Source organism: Triturus cristatus, chromosome 2_2 (genome assembly GCF_964204655.1).
Source record: "Triturus cristatus chromosome 2_2, aTriCri1.1, whole genome shotgun sequence".
NCBI classification, from domain to species: domain Eukaryota; kingdom Metazoa; phylum Chordata; class Amphibia; order Caudata; family Salamandridae; genus Triturus; species Triturus cristatus.
The window spans coordinates 1,148,348,404-1,148,371,725 of record NC_140582.1 but is presented as its reverse complement, the minus strand read 5'-3'; the positions used below and the strand labels follow the sequence as shown (position 1 = coordinate 1,148,371,725).

At 50.3% G+C, this 23,322-nt stretch overlaps 1 protein-coding gene across 1 annotated transcript in view; it reads left to right on the top strand.

The window, feature by feature from the left end:
* The window catches only part of SLC4A11 (solute carrier family 4 member 11), a 1,034,103-nt gene extending 1,012,225 nt beyond the window's left edge, over nucleotides 1-21,878 (top strand). The window contains exon 20 of the mRNA XM_085642688.1: nucleotides 19,519-21,878. Within this exon, the coding sequence (XP_085498814.1) occupies nucleotides 19,519-19,582 (64 nt within the window). The 3' untranslated portion in view covers nucleotides 19,583-21,878. The remainder of the gene's footprint in view (nucleotides 1-19,518) is intronic.
* The last annotated feature ends 1,444 nt before the right edge of the window (nucleotides 21,879-23,322 follow it).

Below are 23,322 nucleotides of genomic sequence, written 5' to 3'. Positions count from 1 at the left end.
CAGAGGCCGCTAGCTAACGGGCAAGCAACCGGACAGACGCGGCAAGCAGGAAAATGCAGAAGGGCCCCTCGCAGGACTCGTGGAGTGTGGGGGGCTGATCTTCGGTGCAGATGGTGCTTGGGGTTGGGGCTTCTCAATCCCCGGTGCACAACTTCGAGGGTACCTCAGAAGCTGCGCTGGAAGATACTCGCCACTTTTCCCAGGTAGCCGGTCCCACGTCTCTCGTCGTCTCCACGGATCTCGGCTGTGGATGTGGATCAGGGTCGGAGAAGTCTGGAAGTCAAGGCTCTGGTTAGGCTCTGCAGTCGGTCCCTCGTAGAACTTCAGCAAAGCAAAGGGTAGTCTCTTGATGGTGCCTGTTTGCACAGGGTAGCCACTCCTTGGCCACAAGGGAGAATCTTCAGTCTTCTTCTTTCGTCGAATGTCGAAGGTCCAGAGTTTCTGTTCAAGTTGCAGGTTCAGGATAATCTAATCTCCTGGGGCCCAGCTACCACTCTTATACTAATCTGGGGGGCTGGGTTGCCTGCTAGGTCACGCCTTATGGGTGGGACCTGGGAGGGGGGTGGTTACACCCCCTTCCCTTTGTCCAGTTTCGCGCCAGGACTGGGGCTGGAGTGCCCCAGCACCGGTTTGAACTGGACTATGCATGGGACACCTTGTGTGCCCCAGGCAGTGTCTAGTTTCTTTCATCCCTCCCTGCCCCAATACACTAAGGCCTGTCTGGGGTGGTGCTCGCACTTCCCAAGGCAGGAAACCTATTGTCCAAGCCTCCCGTGCCGGGATCACTCCCAGCAGCAGGTGGTCAGACTTGTGTCGTGGCAGCAGCATCCATTTTGTGATGCTAGGGCTCTGGTTACCTTTAACCGGGTAAGTAGGTTTCAACATGTCTTCTCCCTCTAGAAGGGAGGGATAATATCCTCATCCCCAGAAATTGGATGGGGGTATTATTCCAAAGTGTTAGACACCTTACACGACATGTTTTGATACAGCCAAACCATAGTTGCCATAACCGTTTAAGATTATAAGGCCCTTTAAGAGTATATGGTAGGCTATATCATAGAACAGCTATAAGGACATGGTTCCGAAAGCTGCAGACAGGCTAAGCTCATGCTAGAGCACCATCTCACATGTTACCAAGCACTCTGCCTCCAGGATTGTTAAGGCCTGCCATAGGAGTGACTGATAGGTACACATGTGTCTATATCTAAGATAGGTATAGGAATACTACACCTAAGCAAGGGGTGATTACACGACCTTGCCCCAGCTGAGTGATCAGCCAGTTGTGTCATAATGGAAGGCCAGGCCAGGGGTGGCATAATACATGCTGCAGCCCCTGGTAGGCCTAGGATACACCTATGCCCTGGGTACCTAAAGTATACTGTACAGGGGCCAATAAGGTGACCCTATCCAAATGGGTTATGCACCTAAGGTACATAGTATCAATTTAGAGAGAGAAAACAGCAGGGCTGTGGGTCTGATTAGCAGGCCCACAGCCACATCTAAGTCGAAAACCAGTAAAGCAAAAAGTGGGGGTGAACATAGAAAGCAGACCCTACTCTCCTACACCCCTTAATGACATCTGTGAGACAGCTACATGGGCATCGCTACACACGTTCACCAAACACTACTGCCTGGACAGTGAAGTCCGGAAAGATGGCTGCTTTGGCCGTTCTGTTCTCCAGGGCTTTCTGGTGTGAACTTAGTTCGCAGACCCACCTCCGAGGTTGGTATTGCTGGGGTATCTATTCTGAGGTAAGCAATCTATAACTAACTGTTTCTTTCAGATGAACAAGTTACTTACCTTCAGTAACGATATATCTGTAAGAAACATAGCTTAGTTATAGATTCCTTACCGCCACACCCATCCTCGCCGTTCTGCGAACTGACTTGTAGGGTTAAGGACGTCCTTTCAGGGACCTAGTTTTGTGCACCAGTGGTCATGACTCTGCACTTCTGGCGTGGAAAGTTGTGTACAGAACTGACAGCGCGCAAGGGTGGCGTCTATGTAGCTACCGCAACGTCATCCCGGCGACCACGACGCCAGCGATGAATGCGGAGTCGACTGACAACACCTTCCGACGCGCAGGGGTACTGCTGACGAAAAACTTTCCGACTCCAGTCTGAAGCCTGGGGGTAATTCTAAGGTAAGGAATCTATAACTAACCTATGTTTCTTACAGATATATTTTACTGAAGGTAAGTAACTTGTTCGTTACTGCTCAGTTAATAAGCTGAACCTCTTTGCTTATCAGGCTTACTTTTTATACAGATTACATGTTCTCTGTTTAGGCCACATTGCCTCATTTATTTGGGAGTTAGACTTATTTGCTCTTTGTTAGCTCTACCATTTGTAAGGGCACAGGGATGTACCGAAAAAAGGGGATTAAAAAAGTAACTTGGTGTGTTTACCCCTAGTGACTAAGGCAAAGTTGATGAGCTGCAGCAGCCCTCCTAGTTACTCAGGCTTGGGAGGAATCTCCGCATATACTTGATTGTACAGTGTTGCTAAACCTTCTTTTGTCTGTCCTCTGTGTAACTTACCAGATGTATCTGAGTTTGACTTCTGGCTGCAGATTCCTTACCTTTGAACTCCCCAGGCTGATTCTGGAAACGTTTGCGTGAGCAGTACCACTTGCACACGCCGTCGGGTGGTTTCATTCGGCTCCGCGTGACGTCTGCTTTTTTAGCATCAGTTATGACTTTGCGTTTACCGACACATGTGCACGAACGTCAGTTTTTTTTCTTTCTGCGCCAGTTAAGTGTTGATTCCAGCTGTAGAGGATAACTTCTAGGAAGACCGGGATTAAAGTATGTCACTGTTCTATGTCTGTAACTGTTTATCCCCCCCCCCCCCCCCCCCCCCCCCGCCTTGTATGTCTTTGGTGCCCGGAGCGCGAATCCAAGTCATGCTCAGACTATCGGCCATGGCTCTGAAGGTCTTGTGGGAGCAAGTCGACACCAGCCAGCGAGACTCCATGGAGATCCCGGTCCTGATCGAAGAAGAGGAGTATGCGGGAGCGCTCCCAGAACCCCAAGTCCTCTTCCTCCCACTCGAGGTCTTCGGGACACTCTAGGATGAGGCACAAGAAATGAACTTCATCTTCGCATCGAATATCGTCCATTTGCGAACGAGGTGCAGAGCCGGAACCAGGGTCAACTCCACGCCTCCCTCCATTTCCAGGAGCCGAAGCGAACCCCGCTCAAATAAAATAATTTTCTGTGACAATGTGCTGCATATTTGAACTGGCTGACCCCTCTGGTGAGCCTTCAGGCCCCGTTGGGTTGAAAGGGGCCCCATCGGATTCAGCTTAGTCTGCTCCGGCCACGTTGCCGGTGGGCCCTCATGGATCCGATCTGGGAAGATGCCAGTCGTTCCAATGCGACCTTCCCCAGCGACTGACCTGAAGTCGGTGCCTTCAGTGCCGCTTGCGCCCACCGGCGGTGCCAGCCTCATCCTTATCCCTGACGACTCTGAGTCGAACCGGTGTTGGTCAACGCCGACCTCAGCGCCGGTAGAACCCAGAGGTTTTATGTATTTGCCTCGTCATTTTAAGGAATTTTCAGGCACGGGAGAAGACTGGGAGGGTCTGTGGACACTTTGGAACACCAGGAAACTAGTGAACTGGACACATCCCGAGATACTGGCATGCTCTCTCGACCAACTGTGGCTATGGGGGAGGGGGCTTCTTATGCCAAGGTGGTAAGGAGGGCGGCGGATGTCCTTGGACTGTAGTTGCCCTCCGTGCAGGTCAGGACTAATCTTGAGTGAAGTGCTTCAGCCTGGGGCTTCTACCTCTGAACCCCTATCGCCCTTTAATGAGGTTATAATTGATCTCCTAGGCAGACTAGCCGTCAGTGCTGGACCTGCAGGATGCGTATTTTCACATCACCATCCTGCTGGGCCAAGGCGTCCCTCTTTGTTTATACCTTTTCTCTTGCCCCCGAACGTGGCCCTTCCCCATCCACTGGCTCCTGCTCTTATCTCTCACCTGCCCCCTCTTCTTCTGGAGAGGTGTGGCTCACTGGTTAGAGGCGGCAGATCCGTAAGCAGAGAATCGGCCAGGGACCAGGGTTTAATTCCCGATGCGGCAGGGTCGTGGACCAGGGTCAAAACGGACTCGATAATTCTCGCCTCGGTACCTACTCTAACCAGGAACACACTCGGCAACTCTGGGCATTAGCTTGCCTCATCTCCACAACGGCCCCCCACATTCGCTGGGGATGCCTGGTTTCACCTTGGAGATACCCTGGAGGGACCATCTCACAGGGATAGCCAGGACGGGTTCCCCAGCGGTCTACAGCGCCAGGACGCCTCAGGGCAGCAGTGCGCTTTACAAGACACATACATTTACATTTTTACCCTGACCCTCCCACCTTTTCTTCGAGCTATATCAAGTCTTCCCCTCCTTCCTTCCTCCCCCTCACCTAGTCTCCTTAATCCTCACCATGCCTCCTCTCACACACCCCTGCAATACAACTGGCTTCAGACTCAATCCACAGGACTCACCCATCACTAGACATGGCCCAAACTCTTGGTCCATCCTCTATTCCTCTAATCTCTCCAAAAACGCCAAGAAAACTTTAACCTCTTCTGTGCCCATGACGAGATAGTCTCGTCATGGAGCACGGTCGCGCTGTGCCCATGACGAGACTATCTCGTCATGAACCCCACCCACTAATGCAACGCCCGGCACAGGAGGGGGAAAGGGCGTGGCACTGAAGGGGTTAAACACAAATTACTTATTGGTCCCCATGAAACTCTATTTGTTGATAACTACCTTAGACTCTCCTCCATAATAAAAACCAATTACATTTTTTACTCCAAACGTCCCTCCAAATGGAAAAGCATCTTCCTCCACCACCTCCCCATCACTAAATCATGTAAAATCCAGTATGGTTTTAAATTGTCCACCTCCCCTTCTCCTGCTTTCCTCGGCGAAATAGACATCTCCATTTTCAAATCCGGTAACCTTCTCATCCAAGCTTCTGAAAATCACCTCTCCATCTTTGAACAACATTTCAGCACCTTTTCTACCTACTATCCATCACACCTCCTAACTCTTCACCCACCCAACAGACTGACACCCTCTCACCCTCCCCTTCCTTGTCCACGACCCCTCACTCTACAGACACTTCGACTACGTATGATGTCTTTCAAAACCAATCCCCCAATAACCCCCCTTTGATAGCACCCCTCCCTCATCTGGACACCTCAACAGCTTGTTTAGCCTCCCAAACCTTTTATCTCCTTAATGACTATTCTCCACCCACCACCAGGCACACCCCCTACCTCACTGCCTCCCCCCAGCTCCCTCCCCCGCAATTCCTATTATTAGACTGCCGTTCCAATTTCTCCTCGCCCTAACTGCCTCCCCCCCCCCTTAAACAGGATGCAATTTACCTCTCTCGACCCCTTACCACCTCAGAACACCGATTACGACTCGTTGCACTCCCTTTCTGACCACACGGTCCTTTCTTCATCCACCAACCTGAAAATGCCTCAACCCCACGCCCCCCCCCCCTCGCCTCCCAACCCGTACACTCCACAGACTACTTTCACCGGACAAATCTGATCCTACTCTTCTCCTACACACCTTCCCTCCCCCAGTCCCTATCCCTCTTTTAATTCAGAATCTATCTAACATTGAAAACTATCTCCTTTCCTTGTCTTCTGATCTCTCCCAGCTCAGAAATGTTCTGAACGTGTCGTCCGAACTTTCTCAACTAAGGAAAGATTTGAACTCCCTCTCCTCTGAAATCCGCAAAAACCACGCAACTTCCCCAAGCCTTGACCCACTAAACTCCTCCAAGCTTCAACATTGGAGAACCGTCCACCGCTGCAACTGTCGTTCCCATAGGCCCCCCCATGCCTCGAACCACCTCTTCCCCTCTGTCCTCTTCGACCTCTGTAACTCTTACCTCACTAACTATCCACCCTACCATTCCCGTGGCCCTGGGGACGAGCAGAATCCCTTCCTCCACCATCCACCCTAGACCTCCATCACAACTTACTGCTATCCAATCATGCCCTCCCCGCTTTACCATTCCCGTGATCCTGGGGATGAGCAGAATCCCTTCTCCCCTAGACCCCCACCACAACTCTCTGCCATCCAATCATGCCCTCAACCCTCAAACAACCTGAAACCCCTTGCATGCATGTTAGTGCTAGTTAACTGTCACTCAGCTGCCCGGCATGCTACGGAAATAGCTGAATCCATCCTCAGTGATATTGACATTGCCTTCCTTATGGAAACGTGGCTCAACGACCACTCTACATCTATCCTTGACCTACTCTATCTAGACCAAGTGCCCGCCCCCCAACTTAGAACCCAAAGAAACATACCTTCCAAATCCTGGTTTAACTCTGATCTCAACAACGAAAGACGCTCCCTTAGACACTCTAAAAGAATGTGGAAGCAACACCTTTACCCCTCCCATCTAGCCCTCCTCCGATCTGCTAGGTCCAACTACAAAAAACACATCCTCAATGAAAAGTCCGCCTTCTTCCACACATCTTGATAGGGCCAAAAATAGACATAGAGAACTATTCAACATCGTCAAAAATCAAACATTCTCTGCCCCCCAAAAGTTGACGGCCTCTATTGAGAAATGCGAAGAAATTGCTACGTTCTTCTCTGATAAAATCACCAAAATTGACCAATCCTTCATCTTAAATCCGCTTTCTCTTAACACATTAATTTCTTATGACATTTCTCCCAAATCTCCTTCCCCTTTAAATCCCCCGCCCCCCCCTGTGCCTGCCCATCTCTCGTCCAGTTCCTTCCCACCTGAACCCAACCCTTCTCTCCCCCAGCAACAAAAACAATGCCTCCTGGCCTAATTTTCACCGCTAAAACCCTCCTCCCTCACCAAAGACCCTCTGCCCCCTAACCGTGTCCTAGACCTAAAACATATCATTTCCCCTTTCAGGACCACCATTATTAACTCTTCCCTGGCCGCAGGGTTTGTTCCCATCTCCCTCCAACTGGGTCAAATCATACCCATCCCCAAAAATCCTAACGCAGATCCCATCTGAAAGAAACACTTTAGTTAGATTCCTCACCTTAGAATATCCCCAGGCGTCAGACTGGATCCGGAAGATTTTTCGTCCGCAATACCCCTTGCGCGTCGCTAGGCGTCGTCTGCAGCTCCGCGTCCGTCGTCGGCGTCGTGCGCCGGAATGACGTCGTCAGAGTACTTAGACGCCGCCCTCGCGCGCTGACGTCAGTTCTTCTTTTTTCCGCACCAGTAAGCGCAGATCCGGAAGAGCTACCCCTTTTAGTCTTTTTTGACTAAGTTTTTTGATCCTTTTTGATCTTGTCCCGACTCCGGTGCCAGTAGGATGCCTTGTTTCAAAGCCTGTGCTGACTGCAACCGCTTGATGTCGGTTACGGATCATCACCGCCGGTGCCTTTACTGTTTGGGCCTCGACCACGACGCGTGGTCGTGTTCGGACTGCAAGGCCCTGACCTCGAAGGCTAGACGGGAGCGGTCCCGTAAGCTCCTCGAGCTGCGCCCCTCTCGATCCCGGTCCAGGAGGAGGTCCAAGGATCGGTCGCGGAGCCGACGTCATCATCGCTCGTCTGGCTCCAAGTCTTCGGGTAAGTCGAAGCATTCCAAGAAGTCCAAGAGGCGACACCGCTCTTCGGACTCCCCTCGCCGGTCGCGCGACTCGGCCGAGGGTCAGGGTAGTTCCACCCCCGCGGCTCCAGCGGAGCCGCAGGCGCCGCGCAAGTCCCCATACCCGCCGGTCCCTGGGACTGACGCGGCGCCGGCAGAAGTCAGTGCCTTCCTCGCGGCCATGAGGAGCCTGGCCCGCCGTCGACGCCCGCTGGCGCGCCTTCGGGCCCCGCAGACCCGACTGGGCAACCTTGCCTGCCGGCGGCTCCGGCCCCGGCTCCGGCCTCGACGCCGCAAGCGCCCGAGGGACCCGTTCCCGAGTCCCCGCCGACGCCGGTCGACCTAGTCACGCCTCCTCCGCCGGCGTCGACACCGGTACCACCTCCGACGCCGACTCCGCTCGACGTCGAGCCCCGGTCCAGGCCCGGCGCCGTTACGGCGTCGATGGACGCCGCGTTCGGCGCCGCTGGAGACACATTTTGTCTATCGCCCGGCTCCGATCCTTCCTCCTGCATACCAGGAATTGGATGATGGGGGCGAATGGGAGGGATCCGAGGATCCTATGGCCGCTCAGGCTCAACTGTCACAGGACTGGGCAGATGAACTGGGGGAGGCCAGTGGTCTGGATACCTCTCCAGACACTGGATTCATCTCTCCTCCGACTGTGGCTTCGGAGGAGGGTGCTGCTTTCTCTGTGGTGCTGCGCAAGGCGGCCGCAGCCCTTGGGCTCGAGCTACCTGCCGTGGCTGTGAGGACTAACGTCCTCACTGAGGTGCTTCAGTCTGCAGCAAGCTCCACTGAGCCTCTGCTGCCATTCAATGAGGCCCTCACTGACGTTCTGCAGGGCACCTGGTCCATGCCCTCCACAGTTCCTCCTGTGGACAGGAACGTCGCCAGGCGCCACCGCCCTGCTCCGGGCGACCCCAGTTTTCTGTCCCAACACCCTACCCCCGAGAGACTGGTTATCCAGGCCTCTACCTCCCAATCCTCCTTCCCGACCGCTCCGCCGGACCGGGATTCCAAGAGACTGGAACAGTTCGGCAAAAAGCTGTTCTCCTCCCTTAGTTTGGGTCTGCGGTCTTTAAACACCGCCTGTCTCTTGGACCGTTATTCCCACTCTCTGTGGGATGCGGTGGAGGACGTGCTGCCCCTGTGTCTGGAGGAGGTGCAGACACGACTTACCCAGGCTCTGGCCGATGGGAGGGATGCAGCGCGACATGCTATCCGATGTGGGCTTGACACTACGGACTCGCTGGGTAGGGCGATTTCTACCTCAGTGGCGCTTAGACGTCATGCCTGGCTGCGGTCCACGTCCTTTTCGGGCGATGTCCAGAGCACCCTCATGGACATGCCCTTTGATGGCACTCGCCTTTTCGGCGAGAAAGCGGACAGTGCGCTGAATCGCTTTAAGGACTCCCGGGCTACGGCCAAGTACTTGGGCCTCTCGGCCCCGCGGTCGCAAACTTCTGCCTTTCGCCCCTTTCGTGGCCAAGGAAGGGGCGCCTCCTCACGTGCGCCTAGCCGCCAACCGCAGAATCAACCTGCGCGCGGTCGCGGACGTGGTTTCCGCCGAGGCGGTTCTGGAGGACGACGCGGTCAGCCCACATCCACCCCGGCAGCATCCGCCTCAAAGCCTTCCTAGTCCGAGCTTTCAAGCCCATTCCACGCCAGTGGGCGGCAGAGTTCGCCATCACCTGCTCCACTGGCGGTCCATCACATCGGACAGGTGGGTGCTGCAAATCGTCCGAAGGGGCTACTCCCTCCCCTTCGAGACGACCCCTCCAGCCATGCCACCGCAGCACCACCGTATCTCGGGGGATCATTTGAATCTTCTCCACAAGGAAGTTTCGGCCCTCTTGGCCAAGGGGGCCGTCGAGCGCGTTCCGAGCCCAGAAGTAGGTCGTGGTTGTTATTCCCACTACTTTCTGGTTCCCAAGAAGGGCAAAGGGGGCCTCCGCCCTATCTTGGACCTCCGGAACGTCAATGCCTTCCTCCGGAAGGAGAGGTTCAAGATGTTAACTTTGGCTCAGGTTATAGCTGCCCTAGACCCTGGAGACTGGATGGTGGCGTTTGGACTTGCAGGACGCATATTTCCACATCCCCGTCCTGCCGGCCCACCGGCGTTACCTGCGGTTCACGGTGGGTCAAGAGCACTTTCAGTTTACCGTGCTCCCCTTCGGCCTCACCAGTGCCCCTCGGGTGTTCACGAAAGTGATGGCGGTGGTCGCAGCTCATCTGCGCAGATCAGGGGTTCCAGTCTTCCCCTATCTCGACGACTGGCTGTTGAAGGCGGGCTCGCCCCAGGCAGTCGTCTCCCACCTCCAGACTACGGCGGATCTCCTGCATTTGCTGGGATTTTCCATCAACGTGCCGAAGTCACACCTGAGTCCCTCTCAGAAGCTCCTCTTCATCGGAGCGGTTCTCGATTCGGCGCAGTTCCGGGTCTATCCACCGGAACAGCGGGTCCGGGATATTCAGGCCGCGATTCCCATCTTTCGGCCTCTATCCTGGGTTTCGGTCAGGCTAGTGTTGCGGCTTCTGGGGCTGATGGCCTCCTGCATCCTACTAGTGCATCACGCCAGACGGCGCATGCGGGCTCTGCAGTGGGACCTGAAGGTTCAGTGGGCCCAGCATCACGGCAACCTGTCCGACCATGTCTTGATCTCGGAGGGCACTGCACAGCAGTTGCAGTGGTGGCTCACGGACCACGATTGGGTCAAGGGCAAGAGCCTCTCCCTTCCCCAACCGGAGCATGTCGTAGTGACGGATGCGTCCCTCCTGGGATGGGGTGGCCATATGGGCGAGGCCTCTGGTCTCCGGCGGAGTCTCGTCTCCACATCAACCTGTTGGAGTTGAGAGCGATCCGGCTTGCACTGAAAGCCTTCCTTCCCTCTGTCCGGGGAAGTGTCGTGCAGGTGTTCACGGACAACACCACCGCCATGTGGTATTGCAACAAACAGGGCGGGGTGGGGTCGTGGACCCTTTGTCAGGAGGCTCTGCGCCTCTGGACATGGCTGGAACACCAGGGCGTCACCCTGGTGGTTCAACATCTGGCGGGCTCTCTGAACGCCAGAGCAGACGAACTCAGCCGCCGGTGCATGATAGATCACGAATGGCGTCTGAACTCCGAGGTGGCGCAAGGTCTCTTTCAGCAGTGGGGAGAGCCTTGGTTAGATCTATTCGCCACCGACGAGAACGCGCAATGTCAGCAGTTCTGCGCGTTGGAATTTCCAAGGAGGCACTCGCTCGGCGATGCTTTTCGTCGCGAGTGAAGTTGCGGTCTGTTGTACGCCTTTCCGCCTATGGCACTTCTGCCCAGAGTGCTGCAGAAGATCAAGCGCGACCGGGCCCAAGTCATCTTGGTGGCTCCGGATTGGGCACGAAGGTACTGGTATCCCGAGCTACTCAGTATGTTGACCGATCCTCCGATACGTCTGCCCCTTCGGGAGGATCTTCTGTCGCAGCAGCAGGGGACGGTCCTCCACCCGAACCTGTCCAGCCTCCACCTCCATGCGTGGAGATTGAGCGGCGGCAGTTGATGCCATTCGACTTGCCTCCTGAAGTCTGTGATATCATTCTGGCAGCCAGGCGTCCCTCCACAAAGACGGTATACGCCTGCCGGTGGAACAAATTTGTGGCATGGTGCACAGCAAAGGCTGTGGATCCCCTTTCCGCCCCTCTTTCTGAGGTTCTTCTCTTTCTTCTTTCTTTGGCCCGGCAGGGCTCTGCCCTGGGCACCTTGAAAGGTTCTCTTGCTGCCATCTCTGCCTTCTTGCGGCTTCCTGATCAGCCTTCTCTTTTCAAGTCCCCTGTAGTTACACGCTTCCTAAAAGGCATTACTCACACGTTACCTCCTGTCCCTTTTGTAATGCCTCAGTGGGACTTGAATCTTGTTCTCACATTTCTAATGTGCGCTCCCTTTGAGCCTCTTCATAATTGTCCTTTTCGTCTGCTGACGCTTAAGACTGCTTTTCTGGTAGCCATCACCTCGGCTAGACGGGTGAGTGAGCTCCAGGCTTTATCATCAAAGCCTCCTTTTCTCTCTGTTCATCCGGACAAGGTTGTCCTTCGGCCTCGTCCCTCCTTTCTTCCGAAAGTGGTGACCCCCTTCCATCTTGGGCAGTCTGTCACCTTGCCCACCTTCTTTCCGCCTCCGCATCCTTCCAAAGAGGAAGAGAGGCTCCACCGTCTGGACCCAAAACGTGCGCTCTCCTTTTATCTGGACCGCACAAAGCAGTTCTGGGTGGACGACCAACTTTTCGTTGGATACGTGGGTGCTAAGAAGGGGAAAGCTGTGCACAAACGGACCATCTCTCGGTGGGTCGTTTTGTGCATCAAAATTTGTTATTCCTTGGCAAAAAAGGACCCTCCTGTTGGGCTGCGCGCCCACTCTACTCGGGCCACAGCGGCTACTACTGCTTTGGGACGGGGTGTCCCTTTGCAGGACATCTGTCAGGCGGCGACGTGGGCTTCGCTACACACGTGTGCCAGGCATTATTGCCTTGACAGCCAAGTCCGGAGGGATGGCTTCTTTGGCCGTTCTGTCCTCCAGGACTTTCTGGTGTGATCTTGGTTCGCAGACCCACCACCGGGGATGGTATTGCTTGGGTATCTATTCTAAGGTGAGGAATCTAACTAACGTGTTTCTTTCAGATGAACAAGTTACTTACCTTCGGTAACGATGTATCTGTAAGAAACATTAGTTAGTTAGATTCCTCACCGACCCACCCATCCTCCCCGTTCTACGAACTGACATCTAGGGTTAAGGTTATCCTTTTCAGGCCCCTAGATTTTATTTTTGGCACCAGTGTCGGTCTTTGCATGGCTCTGCGTTCCTGGCGCGGAAAGCTATGTACAAGAACTGACGTCAGCGCGCGAGGGCGGCGTCTAAGTACTCTGACGACGTCATTCCGGCGCACGACGCCGACGACGGACGCGGAGCCGCAGACGACGCCTAGCGACGCGCAAGGGGTATTGCTGACGAAAAATCTTCCGGATCCAGTCTGACGCCTGGGGATATTCTAAGGTGAGGAATCTAACTAACTAATGTTTCTTACAGATACATCGTTACCGAAGGTAAGTAACTTGTTCTTCAACAACAATTTATTCTTTTGGTCTCAAATGAGTATCGTGATTCCAAAGGTAGCACAATCAAACATAAAATGCTTTGGGTTCGAGTCGCAGAACTTCAACAACGTCTGCCGCTCGTGAATGTAATTCACACTCTTGGTCTCCAGCGCTTCGGGGTACACGCTGTTGGCAACAGTTTAGCTGACGAGGTAGCAAAAACAGCAGTGGCAACATATCTAGTAGCAGCATTTACAAGATCCAAAAGTAAGATTGATGATGACATCCCGGCAGCAATTGCTGCAACAGAGAAGGGTGATAATTACCCTCGGGGCTTCCCTTATAAATACTCTTATCATTTAAGTCCCGATAAAGTTCCCTATGTTAGAATTGACGACGTTGGTGACAGATTGATTCCCAACCGCGGACCGCAGACTTGCTTTGATAACAGCTGCTCACGAAGGCATGGCTTCTGCCCATGCCGGCGTTTCAGCGACTGTCACGATCTTACAACAACAATACTGGTGTCGCAGATTGTATAAACAAACTCGTGATTATGTCCTTACTTGTGAAATTTGCCAGCAGATTAAACCTTCAACTGCTGGGCGTCCACCTCAAACACTGTTGTACACATCTAATACACCACTTGGGTGTGTTTATTTGGATCACTGTGGTCCTTTCTCCTCTGATACTGCGTATAAGTACATCTTAGTTGCAGTGGATTCGTGAACACGTTTTCTATGGGTTTGGCCACAAAGGAGTGCTGATGCTCGAACTGTCATCAGGGATTTGCGTGTCTTTGTGGGAATTTTTGCATGTGGTATTCTCTATTCGGACCAGGGTCCAGCGTTCGCCTCTAAGGCATACAAGAATGCCATGAGATCTTTGAGGGTCCAAGTCAAATTTTCGTCTCCATACCGGCCAGAGGGCAATAGTGTTGTGGAACGAATGAACCGTGACTTAAAGCAATCCTTGACAGCTAGGGAGGAACTGGCTGGCCCATTTGTATAGCGTTCAACGTGCACTTAATAATCTCCCTAGAAGCTCTCTGGGTGGGCGAACCCCGTATGAAATGCTCTTTGGCATAAAAATGTTTGTCCCGGACCTTGATGGTCTAGACATGGCAGCGGCCACCGCACTCTTTGACGTAGAGGATCATTCTGCTGTGTTACAGAATCTACAAGAAACCCGAGACAGTGTTGCAAAGGAAAACTTGCCCTCCACAACTGATGCTGCACTTCAGATTCCGGTAGTTGGCTGGCTACCTCGAGTTGGTGACGTGGTCCGTGAGAAGGTGGAGAACAAGGAGGAGTTTGGCCCCTCTTATCGTGCACCTGTTCCAGAGCTTGGCGTGCAGGGTACAAGAACAGTCATTTTACCTCCACTTCCTGGTTGCAAGGATATCTGAAAGAGACACGTTAGTGATAGATTCCTTATCTTAGAATATCCCCAGGCGTCAGACTGGATCCGGAAAGCTTCGCTTAGCAGTACCCCTGCGCGTCAGTAGGTGGCATCGTGCGGCTCCGCGTCCGTCACTGGCGTCGTAAGCGCAGAGATGACGCCACGGAGAGTACTTAGGCGTCGCCCATGCGCACTGACGTCAGTTTTCTTTTTCCGTGCCAGCAAGCGCAGATCCGGATTGAGCACGTACCTTAGTCACTTTTTGACTACTATTTTGAGACTTTGTCTCCTCCCTTTTCTCCTGGTGCACGTAGGGATGCCTGACTTCAAGTCCTGTGGGGCCTGTCGCCAGAATGTTGGTGGCGGACCCCCACAATGTTTGCCTCTACTGCCTGGAGACTGGCCACGACTGCCGGGATTGTTCGGCCATGTCCCCCCAAGGTCTTGCGGGAGCGGCGTAGGAAGTTGCTGGGGGTCCGGCATTTGTCATGCTGCCGCTCCGGGTCTAGGGGCCCTTCCCGGGACCGCTCGCGGGACCGGAACCGTCGCTCCTCTGGCTCCAAGTCTTCGCCTTTGGATTATGTTAAGTGAAGCCATAAAAAGAAGCCGAAGAAGCGTGTTCGCTCTCAGACGTCCCCCCGTCGCTCCCCGGAGGCGGACGTGGGGGACAGGGGCTTCGCCCCAGTGGCTCCACTGGAGCCTGGGAGTCCCGCAGCCTACCCGCCATAAACCGGGTCTGTCGGCAACTCCCGAACAGGTGCAAGAATTCCTTGCTACCATGGATCGCCTTTTTAGGCCTCGGGCTCCCGTCGGCGCACCTTTGGGCCCCGCGTTCTCGTGTCCACATCCTGTTGGCCCGGCGGCTCCACCACCAGCACCTGTCCTGGCGCCACAGGATCCTGCGCCAGTGGCTCCGGCCCTGGCACCACGAGGTGTGGTGTTGCCGGCTCCGGCGCCACACTGGGTGCCATTTATTCCTCCCTTGCCCCAGTTTCAGGACCATTTTGTTCCGGCCAGGGATCCGCAATGGGAGCCAGCGCCGTTCTCGACGCCGTTCGTCCCTTCGCCGGCTCCGGCTTTGCCGCCGCGACCGGCTCCCTCTACGCCAGAGGCAGACGAAGACTGGGAAGGGTCCGAGGACCCTCTTGCCCGGCAATGTGACTCCAAGCAGGATTGGGTGGATGACTTGGAGGAGGCAGGCAACCTCGATGTCTCCTCTGACCCGGGGTTCGCCTCGACCGCCTACGATGGAGGAAGGTGCCTCCTACATGTTGGTCCTCCGTCTGGCGGCTAAGGCCCTCAATCTTGACCTCCCCACAGTGGCCCTCAAGACCAACCTCCTCACCGAGGTGCTCCAGACGGCGTCTACATTGTCGGAGCCTCGGTGGATAAAAACGTCGCCAGGCGCCACCGACCGGCACCCGGTGACCCCGCCTCTTTGACTACTCACCCTACGCTTGAGAACACTGCCTGTCTTTTGGGCCGCTTCTCATACGCGGTGTGGGATGCCGTTGCTCTGGTGTTACCTCAGTGTCCTGGGGAGGTGCAGACTGTCCTTTCTCAAGCAATTGCTGAGGGTAAGGATGCGACTAAATTCGCCATTCGGTGTGGATGGACACCGCTGACTCATGGGGCAGGGCGATTTCTACAAATGTGGCGCTGCGACGTCATGCCTGGTTGCGTTCAACAGGGTACTCGCCCGATGTCCAAAGCTCGTTCATGGACATGCCCTTTGATGGCACCCGCCTGTTTGGCGACAAGGCTGACAGTGCCCTGGAGCGCTTTAAGGATTCACAGGCTACGGCCAAGTCCTTGGGCCTTTCTCCTAAGAGCTTAACCTCTCTTGGTTTTTGCTCCTTTCGTGGCCAAGGTAGAGGCAGTCAGGCGCGCCTGTCCACTAAGCCTGTGCAGAAACAGCCCCAGCGCGGCAGGGGTCACGGTTTCCGCTGGGGCGGGGCGGGGAACCAGCATGCGGGTCCGTCCACCTCCACCCCCGCTGCTTCTGCCTCCAAACCTTCCTAATCTGAGCTTCGGGAGCACCCCACGCCGGTGGGTGGCAGGATCCACCACCGCCTCCCTCACTGGCGTGAGATTACATCAGACAAATGGGTGCTGCAGATAATCTGCCACGGTTACTCCCTTCCCTTTCAGTCCTCCCCTCCTGCCATGCCACCTCGGTGCCAATGCATGTCGGGGAATCACTTGGCTCTTCTCTGACAGGAAGTCACGGCCCTCTTGGCCAAAGGGGCCATCGAGTGTGTTCCTGGCCCGGAAGTAGGGAGTGGTTGTTCTTCCCACTACTTTCTGGTCCCCAAGAAGGACAAAGGGCGTCTGCGTCCTATCTTGGACCTCCGGGACGTCAATCGCTTCCTCCAGAAGGAGAAGTTCAAGATGCTGACTCTGGCTCAGGTCTTAGCTGCCCTCGACCCTGGAGACTGGATGGTAGCGTTGGACTTGCAGGACGCATATTTTCACATTCCCATCCTGCCGGCCCACCAGCGTTACCTGCGGTTCACGGTCGGCCAGGAGCATTTTAAGTTTGCTGTGCTCCCCTTTGGCCTTACCAGCGCCCCACGGGTGTTCACGAAAGTGATGGCGGTGGTTGCAGCTCATCTGCGCAGGTTAGGGGTGTCCGTCTTCCCCTACCGCGACAACTGGTTGTTGAAGGCAGGCTCGCCCCAGACAGTAGTCACCCACCTTCAGACTACGGCCGACCTCCTGCATTTGCTGGGGTTCTCCATCAACGTGCCAAAGTCGCATCTGAGTCCTTCTCAGAAGCTCCCTTTCATCGGAGCGGTTCTGGATTCGAAGCTGTTTCGGGTTTATCCTCCCAAACAGCGAGTCCGGGATATTCAGGCTCTGGTACCGCTCTTTCAGCCTATATCCCGGGTTTCACTCAGCATGACCCTCCGGCATCTGGGCCTGATGGCCTCCTGCATCCTGCTGGTGACACATGCCAGATGGCATATGCGGGCTCTGCAGTGCGACCTGAAGTTCCAGTGGGCACAACATCAGCGCAACCTGTCCGATCATGTCCAGATCTCGGCGGGCACTGCACAGCAGTTGCGTTGGTGGCTCACGAATCGCGAATGGGCCAGTGGCAGATCCCTTTCCCTTCCCCAACCGAAGCACACACTGGTGACGGATGCGTCCCTCCTGGGATGTGGAGGCCACTTGGGAGAGTCGGAGATCAGAGGCCTCTGGTCTCCGGTGGAGTCCAAGCTCCATATCAATCTTTTGGAGCTCAGGGCGATCCTACTGGCACAGAAAGCATTCCTTCCCTCTGTTAAGGGGAGAGTGGTGCAGGTGTTCACGGACAACACCACCGCCATATGGTACTGCAACAAGCAGGGCGGGTGGGGTCGTGGACTCTATGTCAGGAGGCTCTACGTCTCTGGAAATGGCTGGAACGTCAAGGCATTTCCTTGGAGGTTCAACACCTGGCGGGTACACTGAACACCAGGGCAGACAAACTCAACCCCAGGTGTATGTTGGATCACGAATGGCGTCTTCACTCGGAGGTGGTGCAAGGTCTCTTTCAGCAGTGGCGAGAACCTTGGTTAGATCTATTTGCCACCGAAGCGAATGCGCAATGTCAGCAGTTCTGCGCGTTGGAGTTTCCGAGGCGTTTAAAGAAGAACAAGGGGATCCAGTTAGGTAAGCAAGGACCTCGGGTAACAGTTTTGTAAGAGGACAGTGGTCCTTGTTGCAAGAAAATTAGAGCAAAACAATGAATATAAAACAGAATCAGCTTTATATGATTTTCTATCCAGCCGTATAGTAAGATTTAATCAAGCTTATTATTAGGTATCAAAGAAAACAAACAATATTCAGTGGGATACAGTCCTGTATCCAATAGCTTAAAAGTGAAACAAGGTGTCGAAGTACAAAATAACAAAACACAAAATCAGATAAAACAAAGGAGTGCTTGTTGTACGATAAGAACAATGAAACAAGCTTGATAACTGACACAGCCGTTACACATGGTATATAAATAGTTTGTGTGCACGGTGTTTGAGCGGTCGACGACGTTTCGATCCCATTTACATAATTACTGGGATCATCATCAGGACAAAAAATGGTGTTTGCCTGATTATTATAAGAATTTAAACAACTAATTGATGCGTGCGCGAGGAGCAGGGATAGTACGGTCGAGACCAGGGTTCATGGATGGAACGGGTGCGGGTGGTTCTTGACCTTGAGCGGTTAATTAGTAGAAGGTGCCGATGGCGTGGGGCCCGTGGGTAGGAATTAGTTGCAAAGGAGCACTCCTTTGTGGCTCACTTTTTGGGCAAATAACAGAAATGGAATTATACTTAATTTTTCTGTTGTGGTTGTGGTGCCGGGTGGCAGGGGGTCCTGAGGCGGTGGAATACCATCATCATCAGCATGCTTGGTGGCTCGATGTTTAACCATGTCTTCTGGAACTTCAGGTTAATCTAATCAGGAGGCAGTTCTTGAGCCGGTACGGGGATGATCTCACTACTTTTCTCCACCCGTCCCTTGCCTCTGGAATCATAAAGGTAACGGGCACCTCTGATTTTGTGCAAATGATTTTGTTTATTTTCAGTCGTGCTCTGCCGCCATGACGCGTTTCAGCCACAAAAGGCCTTGATCACATGACGTGCCACCCTTTCCCTTCAAAATGTAACGTGCAGAGTGCTGTTAAAAAAAAAATAGAAAACAGACTGTTCGTCTGTTTTCTGCCACCCTTACCCAAACTTTCAGCATGATATGACATATGTCCGTAATTGGCAGATACATGTGCAAATTACGCAAAAATAACTGTATAAATACAATAAGGTAATGTCCATTGTAAAAACATGACAATTGAAACTTAATGTTTGCTTTTCACGTGTGGCATCTGAAATCTAACTGTCCATACAATTCGGCTACTTAAACACCGCTGAAATCACAGCTCCAAGCATGATGACTCTAATTTGATTGCGATTTTAAGGAACCATGTGCAAAATACGCAAAATTCCTTTTTAAATACAGTTTGCTGCAACTACACATAGTAAACACTAGTCTGTGTACACTGCTTACATCAAAGGGAAATTCCAAGTCCACTGCCACCTATTTACCTTTGATGTGCAAATGGACATGTTGTCACTATGGAAATATATTCTTCTGTTTGTAAGGTGCTTTGGAAGCAAATTAGTTGGAGGGAAGGAAATCGTACTGAATCCTGGCTCGCTATCAGATGGAATTTGTATTTGATATATCTCTGAAATTAGATCCTCTGCTTATTAAATATGTTTTATGCCACTATATTTTGTGCACTAAAAGGACCCGGATATGTTTTTCTAGGTTTTATTGTTGATAATACTGAAGGCATAGTGACGGAATGAGAGTATATATTTAGAGACTAAATATCCAAATATGCAAGAATTGTGTGAATATTTTTCTTAAGCACTTTTTTTCTTTATAGGTATAACCTGCTTCCCAGGATTATTGAATCAAAATATCTTGATGCAATGGATGCAGAGCATTGAAGTTTCAAATGCAAATCACAGCTTTATTTCAGAAGTGAAAACTGCAACATTTTCAGAAAAAGGGAAGATTTCTCATTGCTGTGTTCAGTTGTCGCTCTGTTTTGTCAGTATTCTATGAAGGCATTTAATATACTGTGGTGTGCTAGAAAAGGATTATCCCATTTTCTGTGTGTATAACACAAAAGAAAATTCTCTGGTGCAAACAGACGATCTGAAGACCACTTTCATCAAGCAAACCTATACATCACCAAAAATGCTTACTCAAACTCTTTTTTGTTATCCCTTAATTTTAAGGAAGATTTTATTTTTTTAGATGTTCGCGTCTCAGAGGAACCAATTAATATATGGAAATGGCATTTGACTTGTGATTTTAACAATTGTGAGATTAATCTAGAGTGTGGCATTTGTATTTCATTGTACAGTGGCATTTCTGTTCTTGCCATTTTCTCTGGGTAGATAAGCCTATTCACATTACTAAGTACTGAGGAAAACTAGACACTTAAGAACCTGACCTAGTGTTTCTGCAAATGTACCCGGGCTATGCATATGTAGGTTTACTTAGTCACAATGTAGCATTTCTGACAGGTTTAAGCTATTAAATAGTAAATTGAACCTTTCCTGGATGTTACCTCTAACTTCATGTAGCAATGTTATTTATTTTTTAAATCAACTGGAATCACATACCAACACAGAATATATGATTTACATCTGCGTAACATGGGCGAATCATAGAGAATCCACATGTGCATACTATTGATATTGTGTACATAAAGTATCTTTGAACAGCCTACGGTAAAGAACCTAGCTTTATTTGCTTATATCTAAACAAAGGTTTGTGGGACAGTATCTATACAATCAATGTTAATGGGGGTTTAGATATTCTCGTCTATTTGTTCAGCTTTCAAATATGTTAACACATTACTACAGACATTAAAATAACCCCACACTCTAAATGTAAATGTGCTACCATCTTCTGTTCAAATTGTATACATAGAGTCACTAGTTTTCTAGACATCTCTTAAGAAAACTAGTCGACAACTATAAAGAGCAACTTATTTTTGGCTAATTCAAAGCCTTGTTTTTTTGTTTGTTTTCCAGTTAGTGCTATGTTGCCAAATAGTATGTAGGACATGATTCATGAAAATCTATAGGCGAGCTGGAACTATTACAAAGCTTTCAGTGTTTGAAACAATGGCCATTGTGTAAATTTCATATTTTGTTTTAATGTAGTGGCTGTTCTGTTAACAGGTTGATCAAAATTTGTTGTATTTGCAATTATCTTAGTTCTCCTTTCTGTATATTAATTTCAGATTTCATTTAAAATTGTATTGTACAACACCTGATATTCTGCATAGTGGTGTTAGGAAAAGTTTTTAAACAAAATATTAAAACAGCATTAACAAACAGTGAATTATAAAATGTACACACACACCATAGATTCACAACATGAAAGAGCAATATTAAATATTCACCAAGTCGAAAAACTCAGTATTTCGTTAATTGGATAAGCGTTCCCATGTTGTAGTTCACTTATGCAAATTGTTGTTGTATTCTGTTCCTTTTTTATTTTGAAAGTTAGTTAGAGAACACTCAGGTGTATGGTTCTGAAGTTGTAAAGTTTCTGTGCAGAATCTGAATTTTTGAGAGGTTAATTGTCGAATGACCAAAAAGCTGTATGGGAACTGTCATGTAACAGTTACTGATCGATTTTTCGCTATAAAATAGTGCACTGTATCCTAATTTTACTTGGAGAAAGGCAAATAGCAGGAATGAAACAGCAGCTTAGTCTACATTGTTTTAGTCCTGTCACCATTCTTTGACTTTTTTAAAAAAAGAATAATGTATGTTTGTGCAAAGACAATGGTTATTTAAAGATACCAAACGTAATTTTTCAAGGTTGCTATCTTTCTTAAAACATACACATTCAAAGTGATTAATCTATGTTGGTGCTCTTGGGCACATGGCAGCGGTTATCTACCTCTCTCCAAGTTCAAATCTATGAAACTCCTGAAAGGAGATAAATACTGCACATTTGAAGATTCCTAGTGGAATTTCAGATTAGAATGTACAGTCTGCATTCAATGAATGAAGCACTCAAATGGAGCTCGAATTGTGCAGCGCAATTCATCTTTATGGACTTGCCTTAAGAAGGTAGGCTTGCATATAGCTGTTTGTGTAGTAACCAAGGTGTTGGCATACTGCATTTATTCATGTTAAAGAGTAGACATAAATGCATGACAATCGTATATGTAATATGATGTAATAAAACAGTGTCAAATAAGACTACATTCATCATTATTCGCTTGTTTGTGGTTTAATTAACACAGTAGGAAGCATGAGAAATAGCTTGTACATAAGAGTAGCACAGTTCGTCATTGCAATAAAAAAGAAACCCAGAAATGTTACCCTAATGGGTGCGGAAAATGAGGGAAAATATTTCCTGAACTGTGCCTGAATAAAACGGAATAGTTTCTTTTCTGGGGTCTTGGGATGATCATGTCACCACAGATGTTTTCTATGAGGCAAATGGAAGTTGAGTCATTCCATGTTAGCACAATATTTGCAAATAAATACCCACTGGTAAATGGCCCTTCATACTGATATTGACAGTGTTCCTTCAAAACAAAAAACTCACTGAAATTGTCAAAATACATTAGCACCATTTAGAGCGTTGGTATAGTGCAACATATGGAGCTATTATGAACAGTAGTTTTTGATTAGATGCTTGAATCCATTACACGTTTCACAATTCTGCATGTGTTTTAGCCATTTCTTATGTGTTACGTTTTTTAGTGTTATAAATTCAGCCAAAATCTTGTGTAGTTTGGGGTGGGGAGTTCTTCTGTTTTGATGTGTATATTCATTAATCACTGTGAGTGATATGTAAATAATTTGAGGAGAGTAGGAGTACTTTAATTCATTATGGCAGTGTTTACCGGTGAGACAATGCCATGTTCGTATAAAGTGATCTAAGTGTGTAGTGCTTCAGTCTAAAAGGAAAGAATTTGTAGCTGCTAAAAGCATTCTTGGAAATTCACTGACCTTGGTGTTGTATATGTGCCCAGGTGTGTGGCCTTCTCTAAGGATTTTTTGTAATCTCTTGTATGACAATGAGAACTTAAATGTGCATTGCACAAAGTATAAGGAGGGTAAGACTGTTCTCTACTTTATACATTCTGAAAAGGCAAAATTCCATAATTTCAATGTGTTATCCACAATAGAAAAATAGTAGAGCATGGTTTAAATAAAATTACTAACATTAAAAACTAGCATAGAAAACTACATTTATAAACTGTTCTCACGCACAAAATTGACTGGTTACACAATGTCCCTTTGCACACTCAGTCACTGACATTTGTGTTGGTTAGCTTCAAAATTAATTTAGAAGCCCTCCAGGACTAATGACACGTGTACCACATTTTGCAGTGTGGTCATTCTTTCAGTGGACCGTCTCCTACGAAAAACAGTCACCTGGCCTTTCTATGCCTTTTTTCATGCTTATGGTAATGTTCCTTGTTCTTAGACCTTAATAAATTGAATACTCTGCTCACTAAAATTCAAATGTTGTCCTTTTGAGCTCTCGTATATCACACATGCCTCTGGCTTATCAAGAAGACATAGTAGATTAATGATGTGGTTTATGTCAATCCCATTATAAAACATTGATGCAGATTGCAAAGAAGCGTGCAAAGCACTTGAAAGAAGATTTGCGCCAAATGCTTTACACTCAGATCTACACC